The sequence below is a fragment of the Oryzias latipes genome, chromosome 6 (assembly GCF_002234675.1).
Source record: "Oryzias latipes chromosome 6, ASM223467v1".
In the NCBI taxonomy this organism is placed as follows: Eukaryota; Metazoa; Chordata; class Actinopteri; order Beloniformes; family Adrianichthyidae; genus Oryzias; species Oryzias latipes.
The window spans coordinates 5294207-5308836 of record NC_019864.2 but is presented as its reverse complement, the minus strand read 5'-3'; the positions used below and the strand labels follow the sequence as shown (position 1 = coordinate 5308836).

General features: G+C 45.7%; 2 protein-coding genes across 2 annotated transcripts in view; both read left to right on the top strand.

Annotated features, from left to right (window-relative positions):
* Positions 1–1645: 1645 nt before the first annotated feature.
* fem1b (fem-1 homolog B) lies at positions 1646–8179 on the top strand. Its single transcript, XM_004086202.4, has 2 exons — positions 1646–2850; positions 6027–8179. Exons 1-2 carry the CDS (start codon positions 2603–2605, stop codon positions 7660–7662), a joined length of 1884 nt encoding a protein of 627 aa, XP_004086250.1. The 5' UTR covers positions 1646–2602; the 3' UTR covers positions 7663–8179.
* Positions 8180–9689: 1510 nt separating this feature from the next.
* Positions 9690–14630, top strand: part of ripor1 (RHO family interacting cell polarization regulator 1) — a 44665-nt gene continuing 39724 nt past the window's right edge. The window contains exon 1 of the mRNA XM_023955534.1: positions 9690–9803. The gene's annotated coding sequence lies outside the window, so the exon portion shown is untranslated. The remainder of the gene's footprint in view (positions 9804–14630) is intronic.

Sequence of the window (14630 nt, the reverse complement as noted above, 5' to 3'; positions counted from 1 at the left end):
TTTCCTTGCATACCTAATTATTATGACCTCTAAAGCTTTCAACCACCTTGATAAAGGCGGTGTTGTTGCAAAGGGCCAAAGGATGCTGGAAAAGTGTGAGGAAACCTCCACATTTTGCATCACAACTCTGACACAGACATCCCCTCTCCTGTGGTGCCTCCTCATTTGGACTCCAGATGTTTTGCTCATTATGAGAGAGAGAAGACATTTGTAATTACTTAAAGAGGGTCTTGGCATTGTTTAAGTTGGAAACAGTTTGATCAGCATTCATTGAAGGTTCATTCTGATCACAAACCTTTTTTGAGCAAGTTTGGTGACATTTGATCTCAGCTCTTCAGCGCTGCACTCAAATACAGTCCATCTACCAGTACAAAATCTGGACTGTAGAAACTAAAAGAGGTTTATTTAATAGTAGATAGATAGATAGATAGATAGATAGATAGATAGATAGATAGATAGATAGATAGATAGATAGATAGATAGATAGATAGATAGATAGATAGATAGATAGATAGATAGATAGATAGATAGATAGATAGATAGATAGACAACTTTATTTATCCATTTGGGAGGTTCCCGCATGGAAATTGACATCTCCATCGCATACAGCACTGGTTGACATACATATAGGAAAAAGGAAAAAGCAGCACAGTGACTAGAAAATTAGAAAGATTAGAACAGTAGGAAACAATTTAAATATTTGAAAAACAGAATATACAAAAAAAAAAAAAAAAAGGTCATTCAGACCCTTTCCCTTTCCTATTCCGTCTTCCTCCCCCTCCTGAGTGGAGGTTAAAGAGTTTGATGGCACGGGGGACAAAGGAGTTCCTCAGTCTATTAGTCCTGCACCTTGGGAGGAGCAGCCTCTTGCTGAAGGTGCTTCTCCGGCTACTGATGGTCGTGTGCAGAGGGTGGGTGGTATTGTCCAGGATACCCGTTAGTTTTTTGAGTGTCCTTCTCTCAGTTTTTTGAGTGTCCTTCTCTCTGCCACAGTAGCCAGAGGGTCCAGCCTTGTGCCAACCACAGAACCAGCCCGCCTGATCAGCTTCTCCAGCCTGGAGAAGTCTGTCTTTGAGGTGCTCCCCCCCCAGCACACCACAGCGTAGGTTAGTACACTGGCGACCACAGACTGATAGAAGATCCCCAGGAGCTTCTTGCAGATGTTGAATGATCTTAACCTCCTCAAGAAGTACATCCTGCTCTGGGCCTTCTTGTACAGCTGCCTCGTGTTGCTCGTCCAGTCCAGCTTGTTGTCCAACCACAGCCCAAGATATTTATGGGTCTGCACGACCTCCACCTCCTCCACTCCTATCAGAACTGGTCTGGGGTTGGGTCTGTCCCTCCCAAAGTCGACGACCAGTTCCTTAGTCTTGGAGGTGTTGAGCTGTAAGTTGTTCTTGTGGCTCCAGACAACAAAATCATCCACCAGGCTCCTGTACTCCTCCTCATCGTCGCCACTGATACACCCCACGATGGCTGTGTCATCTGCGGACCTCTGGATGTAAGCAGTGGTTGAGAAATGTTCAGGTCTAAAAATGTACAAATGTGGATGGCTGGCAGTCGGGATATTTTTTATGAATAATGGAATTAAACAAACTATATGTTGTGATTAAAGCCACATACATGACCACATTCCTCTGTCTGAATGAAAACACAATTTTCTTTTAGGATCCAGGTTTTAATGAGAAAAAGCAAACAGACTGAATTTTTGATGTGATAAAACTTATAATAAACATTGATTTCAAAAAGGCATTGTATTGTAGTACCAGGTGACACAAATAGGTAGGAAAAGCTTATTTGTTGGGATATTTACCTGTGGGGGAAATACAATAATGAAGAACAAGTGTGAAGCTACAAGTGTGTCTCGTGTGTTGGTGATAGCAAGAGATATAAAACTCAGCTACTATAGCATGTATTTGACCACAAACATCTGCACCCTGCTTTTCTGTATTCAGATACGAAGTTTTTATGTGAATAAATGTTCTGTGATTCAAAGGTTTTAAAAACCGTTCTATTCATGTTATGTTGCATGAATGTTTTTTCCAATGCATAATTTAATCCAGGTCTGAACAGTCCAGGTCCAGTGGTTTTTGAACAGGACCTGGTTCTAGGTGACCCTGGAGCGAAAAATGCAGTGGAATGTTCCTTCAGTGCCCTCGAGACTCGGAAGCCAAATTCAGCGTGGAGTTTTTCTAAAGCAGGAACGCGAAGCTGAAACTGAGTTTTCCAGTCGGACGTGTTTTCCCGTAGAACGGAAACTTCCGGCGGAACACTTGTCGAACTCCGGTCTCTTTTTCCTTCAGGGGTTTGTTTTGCTTGTTCTTCCCGTCTGGAGGGGAACCTCACCGGGACGGCTGCGTGGAGACAGCCCAAACTGTCGGACAGTTAGCCGGCTGCTAACCTTAGCAGCCCCGCAAGAGTCCCGGCCCAAAGTCCCGACCCGTGAAACCAGAACCCGTCTAACTGTCTGCGCAGAACCGGACCATGCGGTCATTAAGGTAACGGACGACAGATTAATGGGAGGCAGCTTCCTCCACCGGAGGGGACTTTGGGGGCGCCAGCTGCGAAGACACGGGGGCTCCAGGCTGCGGGTCCGGCTTGGATGGAGTCCCTGGCCGCCTATGTGTATAAGGCAGCCTGTGAGGGTCGGGTCCTGACCCTGGCCGCGCTGCTGCTCAACCATTCCGAGGCAGAGACCCGCTTCCTGCTCAGCTACGTGACCCAGCTGGCCGGACAGAGGTCCACTCCCCTGATCATCGCGGCTCGGAACGGACACGACAAGGTGGTCCGACTGCTCCTGGACCACTACAAGGTGGACACCGAGCAGACCGGGACGGTCCGGTTCGACGGGTACTTTCTAACTTTCGACACTTTCTATCTCTTTGTTGTGAAGGAAACTGGGGTGATCTGAGCCGCAGGGCGCATGCGTTCATGATCTACAGTGGAGTCCGCTTTCACGGTTCCGGAGGTTCTGTCGTTAAGATGAGGTTTGATGAGCTACGTAGGTAAACGTAGCCGAGGCTGGATCACGTGGTAGCTCCGCCTCAGCTGAAACTAGTGACGTGACGTTCTGTATCGTGGGGAAGGGGTTTCTGCGACGCGCGTATCTAGGATTCATTCGTTTAGGGGAGGAGCTAAAAATGATGACGTCCGAAGCGTCGCTGCCCCACTGTACCACATGACTGATTCACGAAGTGGTTCAGATTGTGCCGCGGGTTTGAATGGATCCTTCAGGGTCCGTTTGATGACGGGTTCCGATCAGCACCTGTCCATCCTTTACAGGACACGTGTCACACTCAAGGCCCGGGGGCCAAATGTGGCCCTCCATGTCATTTTATGTAGCATAAAAGTTTTTCATTTCTTAAATAAAATAAAATACATATTTGGTGTGTATTTATTCATATCTGGGGGGAATCGGACTTGAAATATCGGATTGGACTCAAACATTTTCCATATAACCTGACAGAATCAAATTTAAAAGGATTTATGCTAAAGTAACAAGCAAACATATGTTTTCTATGAAACCGTAATTGTCACTTTAAAAAGTTATAATAAATAAATAATGACGCATTTAACATTAAGGAGTAGTTACATTTGTTTTTCATTACATTTAGTTACATGTATAAGTTATATCTGGCCCTTTGAGGGACAGCTTTATGCTGATGTGGCCCTCAGTGAAAATGAGTTTGACACCCCTGCCTTAGAGAGCAGACGGGTTTGAATCCATCAGCAAGCTTCATCTATGCTGCACTTTTCAAAAAAGTTCTATACGCCAAGAAAAAAACACATTGTAAAACAAGCAAAAATAGTTTAAAGATAGGGTCCCTACCCAGCCCTCACCATGAAATCTAGATCCAGCCCTACTCTCACCTCACTGTAAACGATAATTTCTTAATTTTCCTTGATGGTTAATAAAAAAGAATGTATGTATTTATTTGTATCAATACATGGATAAACACAGAAAATATACAGCAATGTTCCTGTTTTGTTAACGTCTTTATTTTGCTGACAGTTTATTCAAAGTCTTTTTCCGCTAAAAGGACTTTAGGTCATATTAAAGGCATTCAAACAGATCTGTAGCCAGAATTGATCACTAGAATTCAATGATAGCTCAGACTCCCATTTTGTCATGGGTAGGTAAATTGTATCTATGTTAGATTCAACTTGTAAATTTTGGAAGTGAGCTTTGGATTTTTAAGGTCAATGAAATGTGTTACTGTAAGGGGAAGGTCTAGGTCTGGTTGGGTTAAGCAATATTTAGTGTTTATAGCTGATTTAAATTGCTGATATTCTAGAAATCTGTTTATATTAATTCCATAGGTTGAGGATAACGTTGAGAGGGACATAAATTTTCTATTCTGAATTATATGCTGGAACTGCTGGATTCCTTTGTTCTTCCATGAAGCAAAATGAATCATGTTTTTGTTAATCAAAATGTCAGGGTTATTCCAAATGGGGGTAAGTTTACATGGAAATAATGTGAGGTTGTTTTTTTAAGAAAAATCCCACCAGGCTGTTAAGGATGAGCCGATGTTTAAACTTCTGAAGCATTTGTGTTGTTTAATTTTAGAACTGAAGAAAGGTAAATTAGAAATATCTAGGTTATCACAGAGATTTTGTTCTATGTCTAGCCAGGATTCATCTAGCACACCAGGATTCAGCCATTTTTGTACATTAAACAATCTGTTTGCAGAGTAATAGTCCTGGAAGTCTGGAAGGCCTAGTCCTCCTCTATCTTTAGGTTTTTGAATAGTTTTCAAACTGATCCGTGGGGGTTTACCTTCCCAGAGGTATTGGGAAATGAATGAGTCTAATGATTTGAACCAAGTAGTTGGAGGTTTGGAAGGAATCATTGAAAACAGGTAGTTAATCTTTGGGAGAATCGTCATTTTTATGGTTGCAACTCTCCCGATTAGAGAAATGGGTAGAGTTTTCCATGTAGTGAGATCAGCCTATATTGTTTTAAGGAGTTGGGTGTGGTTAAGCTTGAATAGATCAGAAAGCCTAGAGGACATATTTATACCTAAGTACTTTGTGTGGCCTGTTTATAGTTTAATAGATGACGGATTTAGATCATTGTAATTAATTGGCAGAATTGTGCTTTTAGACCAGTTTATGTAGTATTCCGAAACTGAGGAAAGTTTATTCATTAGGGAAATGATTTGGCAGATTGAAGATTGTGAATTTTGAGTAAATAGTAAGACATCATCTGCATAACATGGTCACACATTTCTGAATGTCCATCAGCATCTTAGCTGGATGTTCTATTCTCTTTCCTGTGCGTTAGAAAAGTTTTATTGGCCAAACATCTGAAAGACAAACTGACCGTCATCAGAAAGCTGTACCGTGTGGATCCAATCAGCAGCCTTCTTTCTGTTGAAGCGTGATTTTGTGTTTGTGGACCTTGCAGACGATGAGGAGCTGCAGGCGTCCAGAACACACCAACCCATAGTTCTGCCCCAAGACAGGATGAAAGATGAACCTCTCTCCATTCGAGGATCAAAACTGCTGACAGAGATTCAAAGTATCATGATCTGACAAACAAGGAACTCTGTCAGTAGTTCATCTGAAACCAAGACCAAGGCTTGACTGAAGCTACAGAAAAGGAAAAAGTACTGAAGAAAAAGGCAACAAATAAAAAAACAAACTTTTTAAATACATGCCAGAAATTCTGCAGCTGGAGTTTTTGAAGAGCATTTGAAATAATAAACGAGTGCTATATGTGCTGACCTGAACATGCCTAATGGTGTCAGATCTCAGAGGTCTTAGATAGAAGATCACTTGGATCTACTAGAGGATTTAAGTTACTATGGCCACATGGGGGGCGCTCTCTGTTTTCTTTAATGTGTATGGTTTAATACAGAGGGTTGGATTGGGTCTGTTATATGACATCAAATATGTCTCATTGTCTGATTTAGAACGATCTTGGTGTTTTTCCCCTCCTGGTTCTCGGTCTTGTGATCCAGAACCTGAGAGTGCAGGTTATCCTGTGATGGTGCCTCACCTGTCTCCTGTCTGTCCTGCAGGTATGTCATAGACGGAGCCACAGCGCTGTGGTGTGCTGCTGGGGCGGGGCATTTTGAGGTGGTGCGCCTGCTGGTGAGCCACCATGCCAATGTGAACCATCGGACCATCACCAACTCCACGCCTCTGCGTGCCGCCTGCTTTGATGGTCGCTTGGACATTGTCCGCTACCTGGTGGAGCACCATGCTGACATCAGCATCACCAACAAGTTCAACAACACCTGCCTAATGATCGCGGCCTACAAGGGCCATGTGGATGTGGTGAGGTACCTGCTGGAGCAGGGGGCGGACCCCAATGCTAAGGCCCACTGTGGGGCCACAGCCCTGCACTTTGCAGCAGAGGCCGGTCACATCGATATCGTGAAGGAGCTGATGAGCTGCCAGGCTGCCATGGTTGTGAACGGACACGGCATGACGCCGCTGAAGGTGGCCGCAGAGAGCTGCAAGGCGGAGGTGGTGGAGCTGCTGCTGGCCCACGTGGACTGTGACCGCAGCAGCCGTATTGAGGCCCTGGAGCTGCTGGGGGCGTCTTATGCCAACGACAGGGAGAACTACGACATCCAGAAGACGTACCAGTACCTGCACATGGCCATGACAGAGCGCCACTCTGATCCCAACAGCATCATCGCCAAGGAGATGCTGCCACCTAATGAGGCATACGGGTGGCGCTCAGAGTGCCAAACGCTGCAGCAGCTCGAGGCTATCCGAGTAGACCGAGACGCTCTGCACATAGAGGGGCTGATGATCCGGGAGCGCATCCTGGGCTCAGACAACGTCGACGTGTCTCACCCCATCATCTATCGTGGCGCTGTGTACGCCGACAACATGGAGTTTGAGCAGTGCATCAAGCTGTGGCTCCATGCGCTTCGCCTCCGGCAGAAAGGGAATCGGAATACCCACAAAGACCTGCTGCGCTTCGCTCAGGTCTTCTCCCAGATGGTCCACCTGAAGGAGCATGTGTGGGCCTCCGCGGTGGAGCAGGTGCTGAGCTGCAGCGTCCTGGAGATCCAGCGCAGCATGGCTCGAGTGGAGGCGGGGCCTGAATCGGAGCTCCCACAGGCTATGGACAACTATGAGTCCAACATTTTCACTTTTCTCTACCTGGCCTGCATCTCCACCAAGACCACCTGCAGCGATGAGGAACGTGCCAGAATCAACAAGCACGTCTACAACCTGATCCAGATGAACCCGCGGGGACGCAACGGCTCCTCGCTGCTCCACCTGGCCATCAGCTCCACCACTCCGGTGGACGACTTCCACACAAACGATGTGTGCAGCTTCCCTAACGCCCAGGTCACCAAGCTGCTGTTGGACTGTGGCGCGCAGGTCAACGCCGTCGATAACGAGGGCAACACGCCGCTCCACGTCATTGTTCAGTACAACAGGCCCATCAGCGACTTCCTCACACTGCACGCCATCATCATCAGCCTGGTGGAGGCAGGCGCACACACAGACATGACCAACAAGCAGAAGAAGACGCCGCTGGACAAGAGCACCACGGGTGTGTCAGAGATCCTTCTGAAGACGCAGATGAAGATGAGCCTTAAGTGTCTGGCAGCCCGCGCCGTCCGGCAGCACCAGATCACATACCGGAACCAGATCCCCAAGACTCTGGAGGAGTTTGTCGAGTTCCACTGAAACTCGTGCTCAAAGACCTAAACCGGTGCTTTAGGCCTTTTAAGGAATCGCTTTGAGTTTTCTAATCAATCTGAATTTGGAACATTTTTATGCTGATCTTTCTAATTTTCTGTCTTTGAAATTTTATTTGCAAAGTAAACCGGAGTCTGGATGTGAAACTGCTGCTGCGTGTCATTAGGAGGCTCCTCGCCATGAATGCCTTGAGGGCCACTGACCTTTGGTTGGTTGTGTCCGTGATGATGGGATGACTCCTAGCCCTTGTGTCACAGTTCCTCTCTTCACCGGTCGGATACTGTTTGGCTGCCACCTCAAGAAGCCGATTTAGGGGTTTTGATGGCGTTCTTAATTTGGACAGGTTATAATGTTTACCAGTAATTATTAAAACAAATGTGGTTTCCGTCTGTTTGAAAATGACGTCAGATGGGTCTAACTATGCAGACACCACCTCAGTGTCCCAGGATGCTCCAGTGTCTCTGGGGTCACAGAGCAGCTGAAGTAAAGAGAAGTGTCTTCTGAACTCGGTTTGTGTTATTTTGTTATATAGCCCAGTGTTGTTCAACTGGTTTGCCACGGCACACTAGTGTGCCATAGGAGATGGTCAAGTGTGCCGTGGGAAATTGCCCTCATTCACTGATCTAAAAACATTTTCCATCTCCAGGATATCAGCTCTGTGTTCATCCAAACAGGCCCTGATAAAACACTGAGTAGTTAGGAATATGAAAGATCATAAAATACTTTTTTCTTTGTGTTTATTTAATTCTATTGAAGACATTTTGATAAGAATGACGGTACCGCGATTTAGCTGTAACTAAAGCCGTTTTCTGAAAACTCCCGCCCCTTTACCTGTCTCCGCCAATCATTCTTGAAGGCTTAATCACAAGTCACCAGTCTGACCAATCAGAAGTGGTTAAAGTCTTCACTTCCTTGTTCTGATTCTGCTCATAAAGTCTCTCAGTTCCAGAACATTTTAGAAACTGAAGCGGCTGGATATGGGACAGGCTGCAGGAAACCTGGGGTTGCTTTCTAGGACATGCAATGAGCCAAAAATCCAGCGTGGTTCTCTAGGGGAGACCCTTCACACTGCTGCCTTTCAGGGTCTCCCTGTGCCTTGAAAATACAGGACTGTGTCAGGAAGGGCGTCTCTGCATATCAGTGAAAGCTGATTGACTGTGGCGACCCCTGAAGGGATGAACCCAGGGGTGAACAGCAGTTACTGTGACAAACTGCCCAGAGCCAGCCTTTTTATTAAATGCCCAGCAGATGGCGCTATCATACTTGGTGAAAAAAAAAACACTTGCAGAAGATTGTTGGTCATCCAAAATATTAGAAAAAGAAACAACAGAAAGTCTTCAACAGCAAGACGAAACTCAAATGAAAATGAGTTTCCAGTGTGAGTCTGTCAGTAAAAGAGATGACTGGTCTATTCCTTCTGTTGCAATATTCCATCATATATTGTAAACTATCTCAAATCCCATTTGCATTTTACACAATGATATAGAACAAAAGTTCTGAATGTGAAATAGGAATTCATACTATTTTTTACATTTATCTGAAATGAACATCGTGTTTATGTTTACATGGTTTGCACACAGATTTAAGTTTAGTTTTCTATTTTGAATTTCTTTTTGTTCTTTTCATTCATTTGAAATAAAGGAAGAAAATGTTTTATTGTTTTAAAATAGATTTTCTGCTGCTTTAAATACTATGTGCTGCTGGTAGAAGAGCCTCAAATCAAACTCTGAATACCAGAAGATTAAGCTGATCACATATTTTACAAGGTGACATAAAGTAAAAAAAAAAAAACAGAATACGAAAATCAAAAGGAGAATATTTAGTTGTTTAAATCACTTCAGCCTAGTGGTTCAATGAAAAAAGATGCTGTCCCGTCAGATTTGGGTTCTGACGTTTGCCAGTAGGATCAAGAAAAACCCCGTTTTCAGGTGATGGTGGTGTCACGTTTCACTGACGTCATCCCACACTGCTTTTAATTTGACAGTGCCTGCCGGAAGTTGGGATTGAAGCCGCTTAAATGTGACGGCAGCTGAGTGGATACGAGGAGGCATCGCGAGCCGCCACGGACTGAGGCGGGCGCGAGCGGAGCTTCTCATCCGGAGCCCGCGAGGGAGCTTCTGCGCGGTCATGTACGTCAAAATGCCACGCACTCTTTCATTCTGCCCTGTAACGTTTGTACTGCAACGGTTCTGTTTGGGGGGGAGGTGAGGAGGGTCCAGAGCAGGTCCGGAGTTCTGCAGAACTTCCAGTGGGGGGCACGCGCGCCTGTCAGTCTGCAGATTTGTTTCGATCCAGTTGGTTGGATTGTATTTCAGAACTCAGGAAAGAACGTTTCTGTGTTGTTGTTGTTGTTGTTGTTGGACGTAAACAAACTAAAGAAGTTGATGGACAGCTAATCACATTCTGACGTGCGCGTGCGCGAGGTTTGAAGTTAGGAGAGATTTATTGTTAAATGAAAGAAAATGTCATCCAAACCTGCAGTGTTGGGTAAATTACTTCTAAATAGTAATAGATTACTTGTACTTAAATGACTTTACTCATTACTTATTTGAAAAAGTACTTCACATTTGAAACGCAGCAGAAAAAGATCCTCTTGTCTTTCATTTAACTTTATTTAAAGTAATGAACTCGCTCAAAGTATGAACCTGGTTCCAGACATAACTTGTTTTATTAGAATTCAGACAACAGTGTGAAAAATGACACAAAAACCGCTGTGGACTATCTATGCCACTGCTGAAAGTGGGATGAACCTCTTCCACATTTATTCCTGTCTATCAAATCTGAATTGAAGCCTGAAAACACAAAGAACTATGCAATGCCTCCATGTTTCTTGTGGCGGACTTTAGGTTTTCCATTACAATGAGTTGCACATGTCTCTCTCTCTACGTCTGTCGTTTGTTTACAGTTCTGCTTTCTGCCAGTCTACCGAACCCCCCCAGACACACACAGTGCTGCACACACAGTGGTGCACACACACAGTGGTGCACACACACTGCTACACACACAGTGCTGCACACACAGTGCTGCACACACACACTGCTACACACACAGTGCTGCACACACACACACTGCTGCACACACAGTGCTGCACACACACACTGCTGCACACACAGTGCTGCACACACACACTGCTACACACACAGTGCTGCATACACACACACTGCTACACACACAGTGCTGCATACACACACACTGCTACACACACAGTGCTGCACACACAGTGCTGCACACACACACTGCTGCACACACAGTGCTGCACACACACACTGCTACACACACAGTGCTGCATACACACACACTGCTACACACACAGTTCTGCACACACACACTGCTGCATACACACACACTGCTGCACACACACACTGATACACAAACACTGCTACAGCCACACACTGCTGCACACTGCAGTGCTGCACATGGAAGTGTTTCTGGGTGAAAATCCGACTGTAGCTGACTTGTAGTCCATCATATGATCCTGTTTTGGTGCAAACTGGAATCCAGCAGATGTTTGTCCTGAAAGCTGCATTCAGCTGCAGTAATATTGCGTTTATGTTTGAGTTACAAGCCACTGCAGTTTAGGTTTCTTTTTCGGCAAAGCAGGATGAGTTTCCATGTTTCTTTTGGATTTCTTTTGCAGTGGTCTAGAACCCGTGTAGTCAGGTGGAAGTCAGACTGATTTATGTCCTGGGATTCTGAAATGCTGCAGCAGCCACATTCTGAGGATGGTTCTCTAACTGCTGCTCGTCCTGCTTGATAGAGAGGAAAGGTCAACCAACTGAAACGCTGCTGGGATAGGTGAGAAAAAGCTGTGGATCCGAGTGTGGGAATGCCGCTGTGCTGAATGAGGCGGACAGTGAGGCCTTTGTGCCGCTGAAGGCCTCTCACGGTTTGATGACCTTATTCAGCTAATGAGCTCACAAACTGCTTGAAACAGATACAGAGTGCTGGCTGACAGCTGCTCACTCATCCCATCATCCAAAAAGCAGACACAGCCCCCATCTTTACCACTCCGCTGCGGCAACACTCTCCCCACATGGCAGCGGCTCAGATGTCCAGGTCTGCTCTTGGAGATGCTCAGAAACTCCAGCAGCACCAGAGCAAAAACAGCTGCTCTGGGAATCGAACCTTTCAACCATCCCTGTCCATAATTCTTCACATATGTGGAAACGTCCAGAAGGCTTTCCTTGTCTCAGTTTCTCGTCTTCATCTGAAGCTCAGACCTGTAACTGTCAGTACCTGCATCCCTGAGCTTTACTGCCCACACTGGGCCACAGAGTCCGGTCGGCGTGCCACCTCTGGTTGTTCTGTTCTGGGCTCTGACACGGTTAAGTTACCCGGTTTGAGACCGGCGTCAGAGACGGACAAGGTCTCGGTTTACAGGACTCTGGCATCGCTCTGCTCTCTGTCAGGAACCATCAGTTCAAAAGCTGCATCGGTTCTTCTAACCAAAGTGAGGGACGTTTGGGATGCTGGTTCCAATCCTTTCAAAATGACCCTCAGTTTGACCCAGAATACATTTTTTTTCACTGGCTGTGGTTTCAAAGTAGATCAAGCAGCCATGGAGCTGAGGTAGAGCGGTCCACCTCTGATCAGAATATCACAGATTCGGTTCCCACCTGCCCACCTATGTGTCGTAGTGTCCTTGGGCAAGGCACTGAACATTGCTCCTGGTAGTTACCGGTTGTTGGCAGTGTTAAACAGTGGAGCAACCATCAATGTGTGCGTGTGCATGTGTGCGTGTGTGTATGGGACTGTAAAGCGCTTTGGGCCTTTAAGCAAAGTAGAAAAGCGCTCTAGGAGTATACATCTTTACTATCTTTACCAAATTTGATCCTAACATTTATGGCGGCATCACTGCATGTTTTGCAGAGCACTAGTCAGTTTTGCCCGTTTGACTGCGTTTGAACAGGTGTTCAACAGGTTTCACCTGTTCAGGTGAAGCCCCAAATGCTGACTCTTCAAAAAGCAAAAAGTCTCATTTCTGATGGATTTTCCAGCAGGATGCATTTTTGCAGCTCAGGTTTGACACGAGCCTTTCTGAACTAAATGCATTATTCGTAGGGGTCATGAAGGGGTCTACTGCCTGGAGCGGCACCATAACGTGCCAGGGAGGTCCAGTCTGGACTTTGGAGCTCTGAAGTCTTCCACACGGGTCTGGCCCGTCCCACTGTTGGCCGACGCCTGCCTGTTCTGGTCAACTGTGGACTTGGTTTGTGGAAACCTCCATGTTTCCAAGAGTTATGTTGGATCAGCTGGAGGAAGGGGGGAGGGGTCTCACGTCACAACTTTTAAAGAATAATCTTTTGAGTTTTCCAATTTGTTTTATTTTTACTTTTGCAAAATACAAACCGCTCTAACGGTCCAATGCGTTTATGCAATAATAAATATCATGCAAAGTTTCGCTTTAACCATCCTCTGACCTATTGTCAAAGTGTTCTCAGTGGTCTTTTAACTATAATGATGCTGGTTTTGAACAAAATAAACAAAAACTGTGTCGTTTTCCAGGACATAGTTTCTGCAGAGCGGCAGGAGTTCATTAGAAACTCACCTCTGAGTTGTGGGCGGGACTGTTGGCGTGGAAGTAAGCTTCCACTGATATCCCGTCATCCATCTGTTTACACTCTCTCCTGTTAGCTTACTGCCCCCCACACCCCCAACCTAACATTAGCGGTGCAACAAAAACAGCAGCGACATCAGATCTATCCATCCGTCCGGTTCTGACCCAGATTCAGTTAAGACCAGGAAAACAAAGACGTTCATGGATCTGTTGGTCTGTTCTCTCCAGTAGGAGAACTAATACAACCAGAGTGTGGAAGAGTGTGATGGAGCAGCAACCTCCAGCCTGTACCAACACATACATAGGGACATATGCACACACACACACACACACACACACACACACACACACACACACACACACACACACACACACACACGTGTGCACGTGTGAGCATGTGAGTGCACGTGTTTGCACCAGTGATCCTGACGTTCAGGTCTTCAAACTCTGAGTGTTCTTGTCTTCATGCTGAAGTTAGCGTCTCCCGTTTGTGTTGAAGCTCTTCCTCATTGGTTCTTTTTTATTTCACAGAAACAGGTTTTTTTCTCTCTACTACACAGAAATCAGGAATTAGCTTTTCGTAAAACTTGCAGGAATGTCAAGAACCCCTGGTGTGCTCTCTGTGAGCAGGTAGAGCTCACACCTGCTCATGGTTTGTTCTTTGGTTGGATCCGGTTCAGGCATCTCAGGATTCTGACACACGAGACGCTTCTGTCTGTGATGTTCCCAATCAGGAGAAACTCTTCCATTCCTGAAGCCGGACTGGGTCCCTGGCTGCTGTTTCTACATGAGTTTCATTTCAAATCCTCACAATGACACGAGTGATCACAGGAGCCAGAATGGATTAAGCTGCCCTTAGTTGCTGCTTCTCTGACTGGACTGTTTAGAAGTCAGCCGGCCCAAACGCCCCTGCAGGGGGGGGGGGGTCCCGGGAAGCCTGAAGGATAGAAAGTAGAAGAATTGAGGTGAAAAAACAAAAAGGTGTTCAAACAACAGATGAGGAGGAGCTCCTATCCAAACATGACATTTACAGTTTAGCATCAACATGAAGACAAGAATGTCCGTCTGTGTGGCATCCAGCAGTGCAGACTGTACAGAGGTGATGAAGGTGACCTTCTGTCATGGTCTGATGAAGCTGAAATATAAGTCGTTCTGTCACAGATAAGGTCTGCAGTTCAGATTTTGCTGCACGTCTTCTTACCTGCAGCTTAACCTGTAGTGGATGCAGAGTATGAAACTCAGAGAATGAGAGGAGAACATTGTTTTTAACCACTTAGACAAAGTCCTGAAGAGACAAAGAAGCTGGGATTTTCTGCTCCATGCTGGTGGGATCATCACCTGACCTTCCAGACCCCCCCTCAAGGAGACTCATGATGAAAGTGTTTTACTTAGCAGCTGT

What these genes read in the sequence shown, in the direction of transcription:
- fem1b (XM_004086202.4), top strand. Translation starts at nt 2,603, where the DNA reads ATGGAGTCCCTGGCCGCCTATGTGTATAAGGCAGCCTGTGAGGGTCGG. An exon ending in GGGACGGTCCGGTTCGACGG is followed by an intron (nt 2,851 to 6,026) that starts GTACTTTCTAAC and finishes TCTGTCCTGCAG; the next exon opens with GTATGTCATAGACGGAGCCA.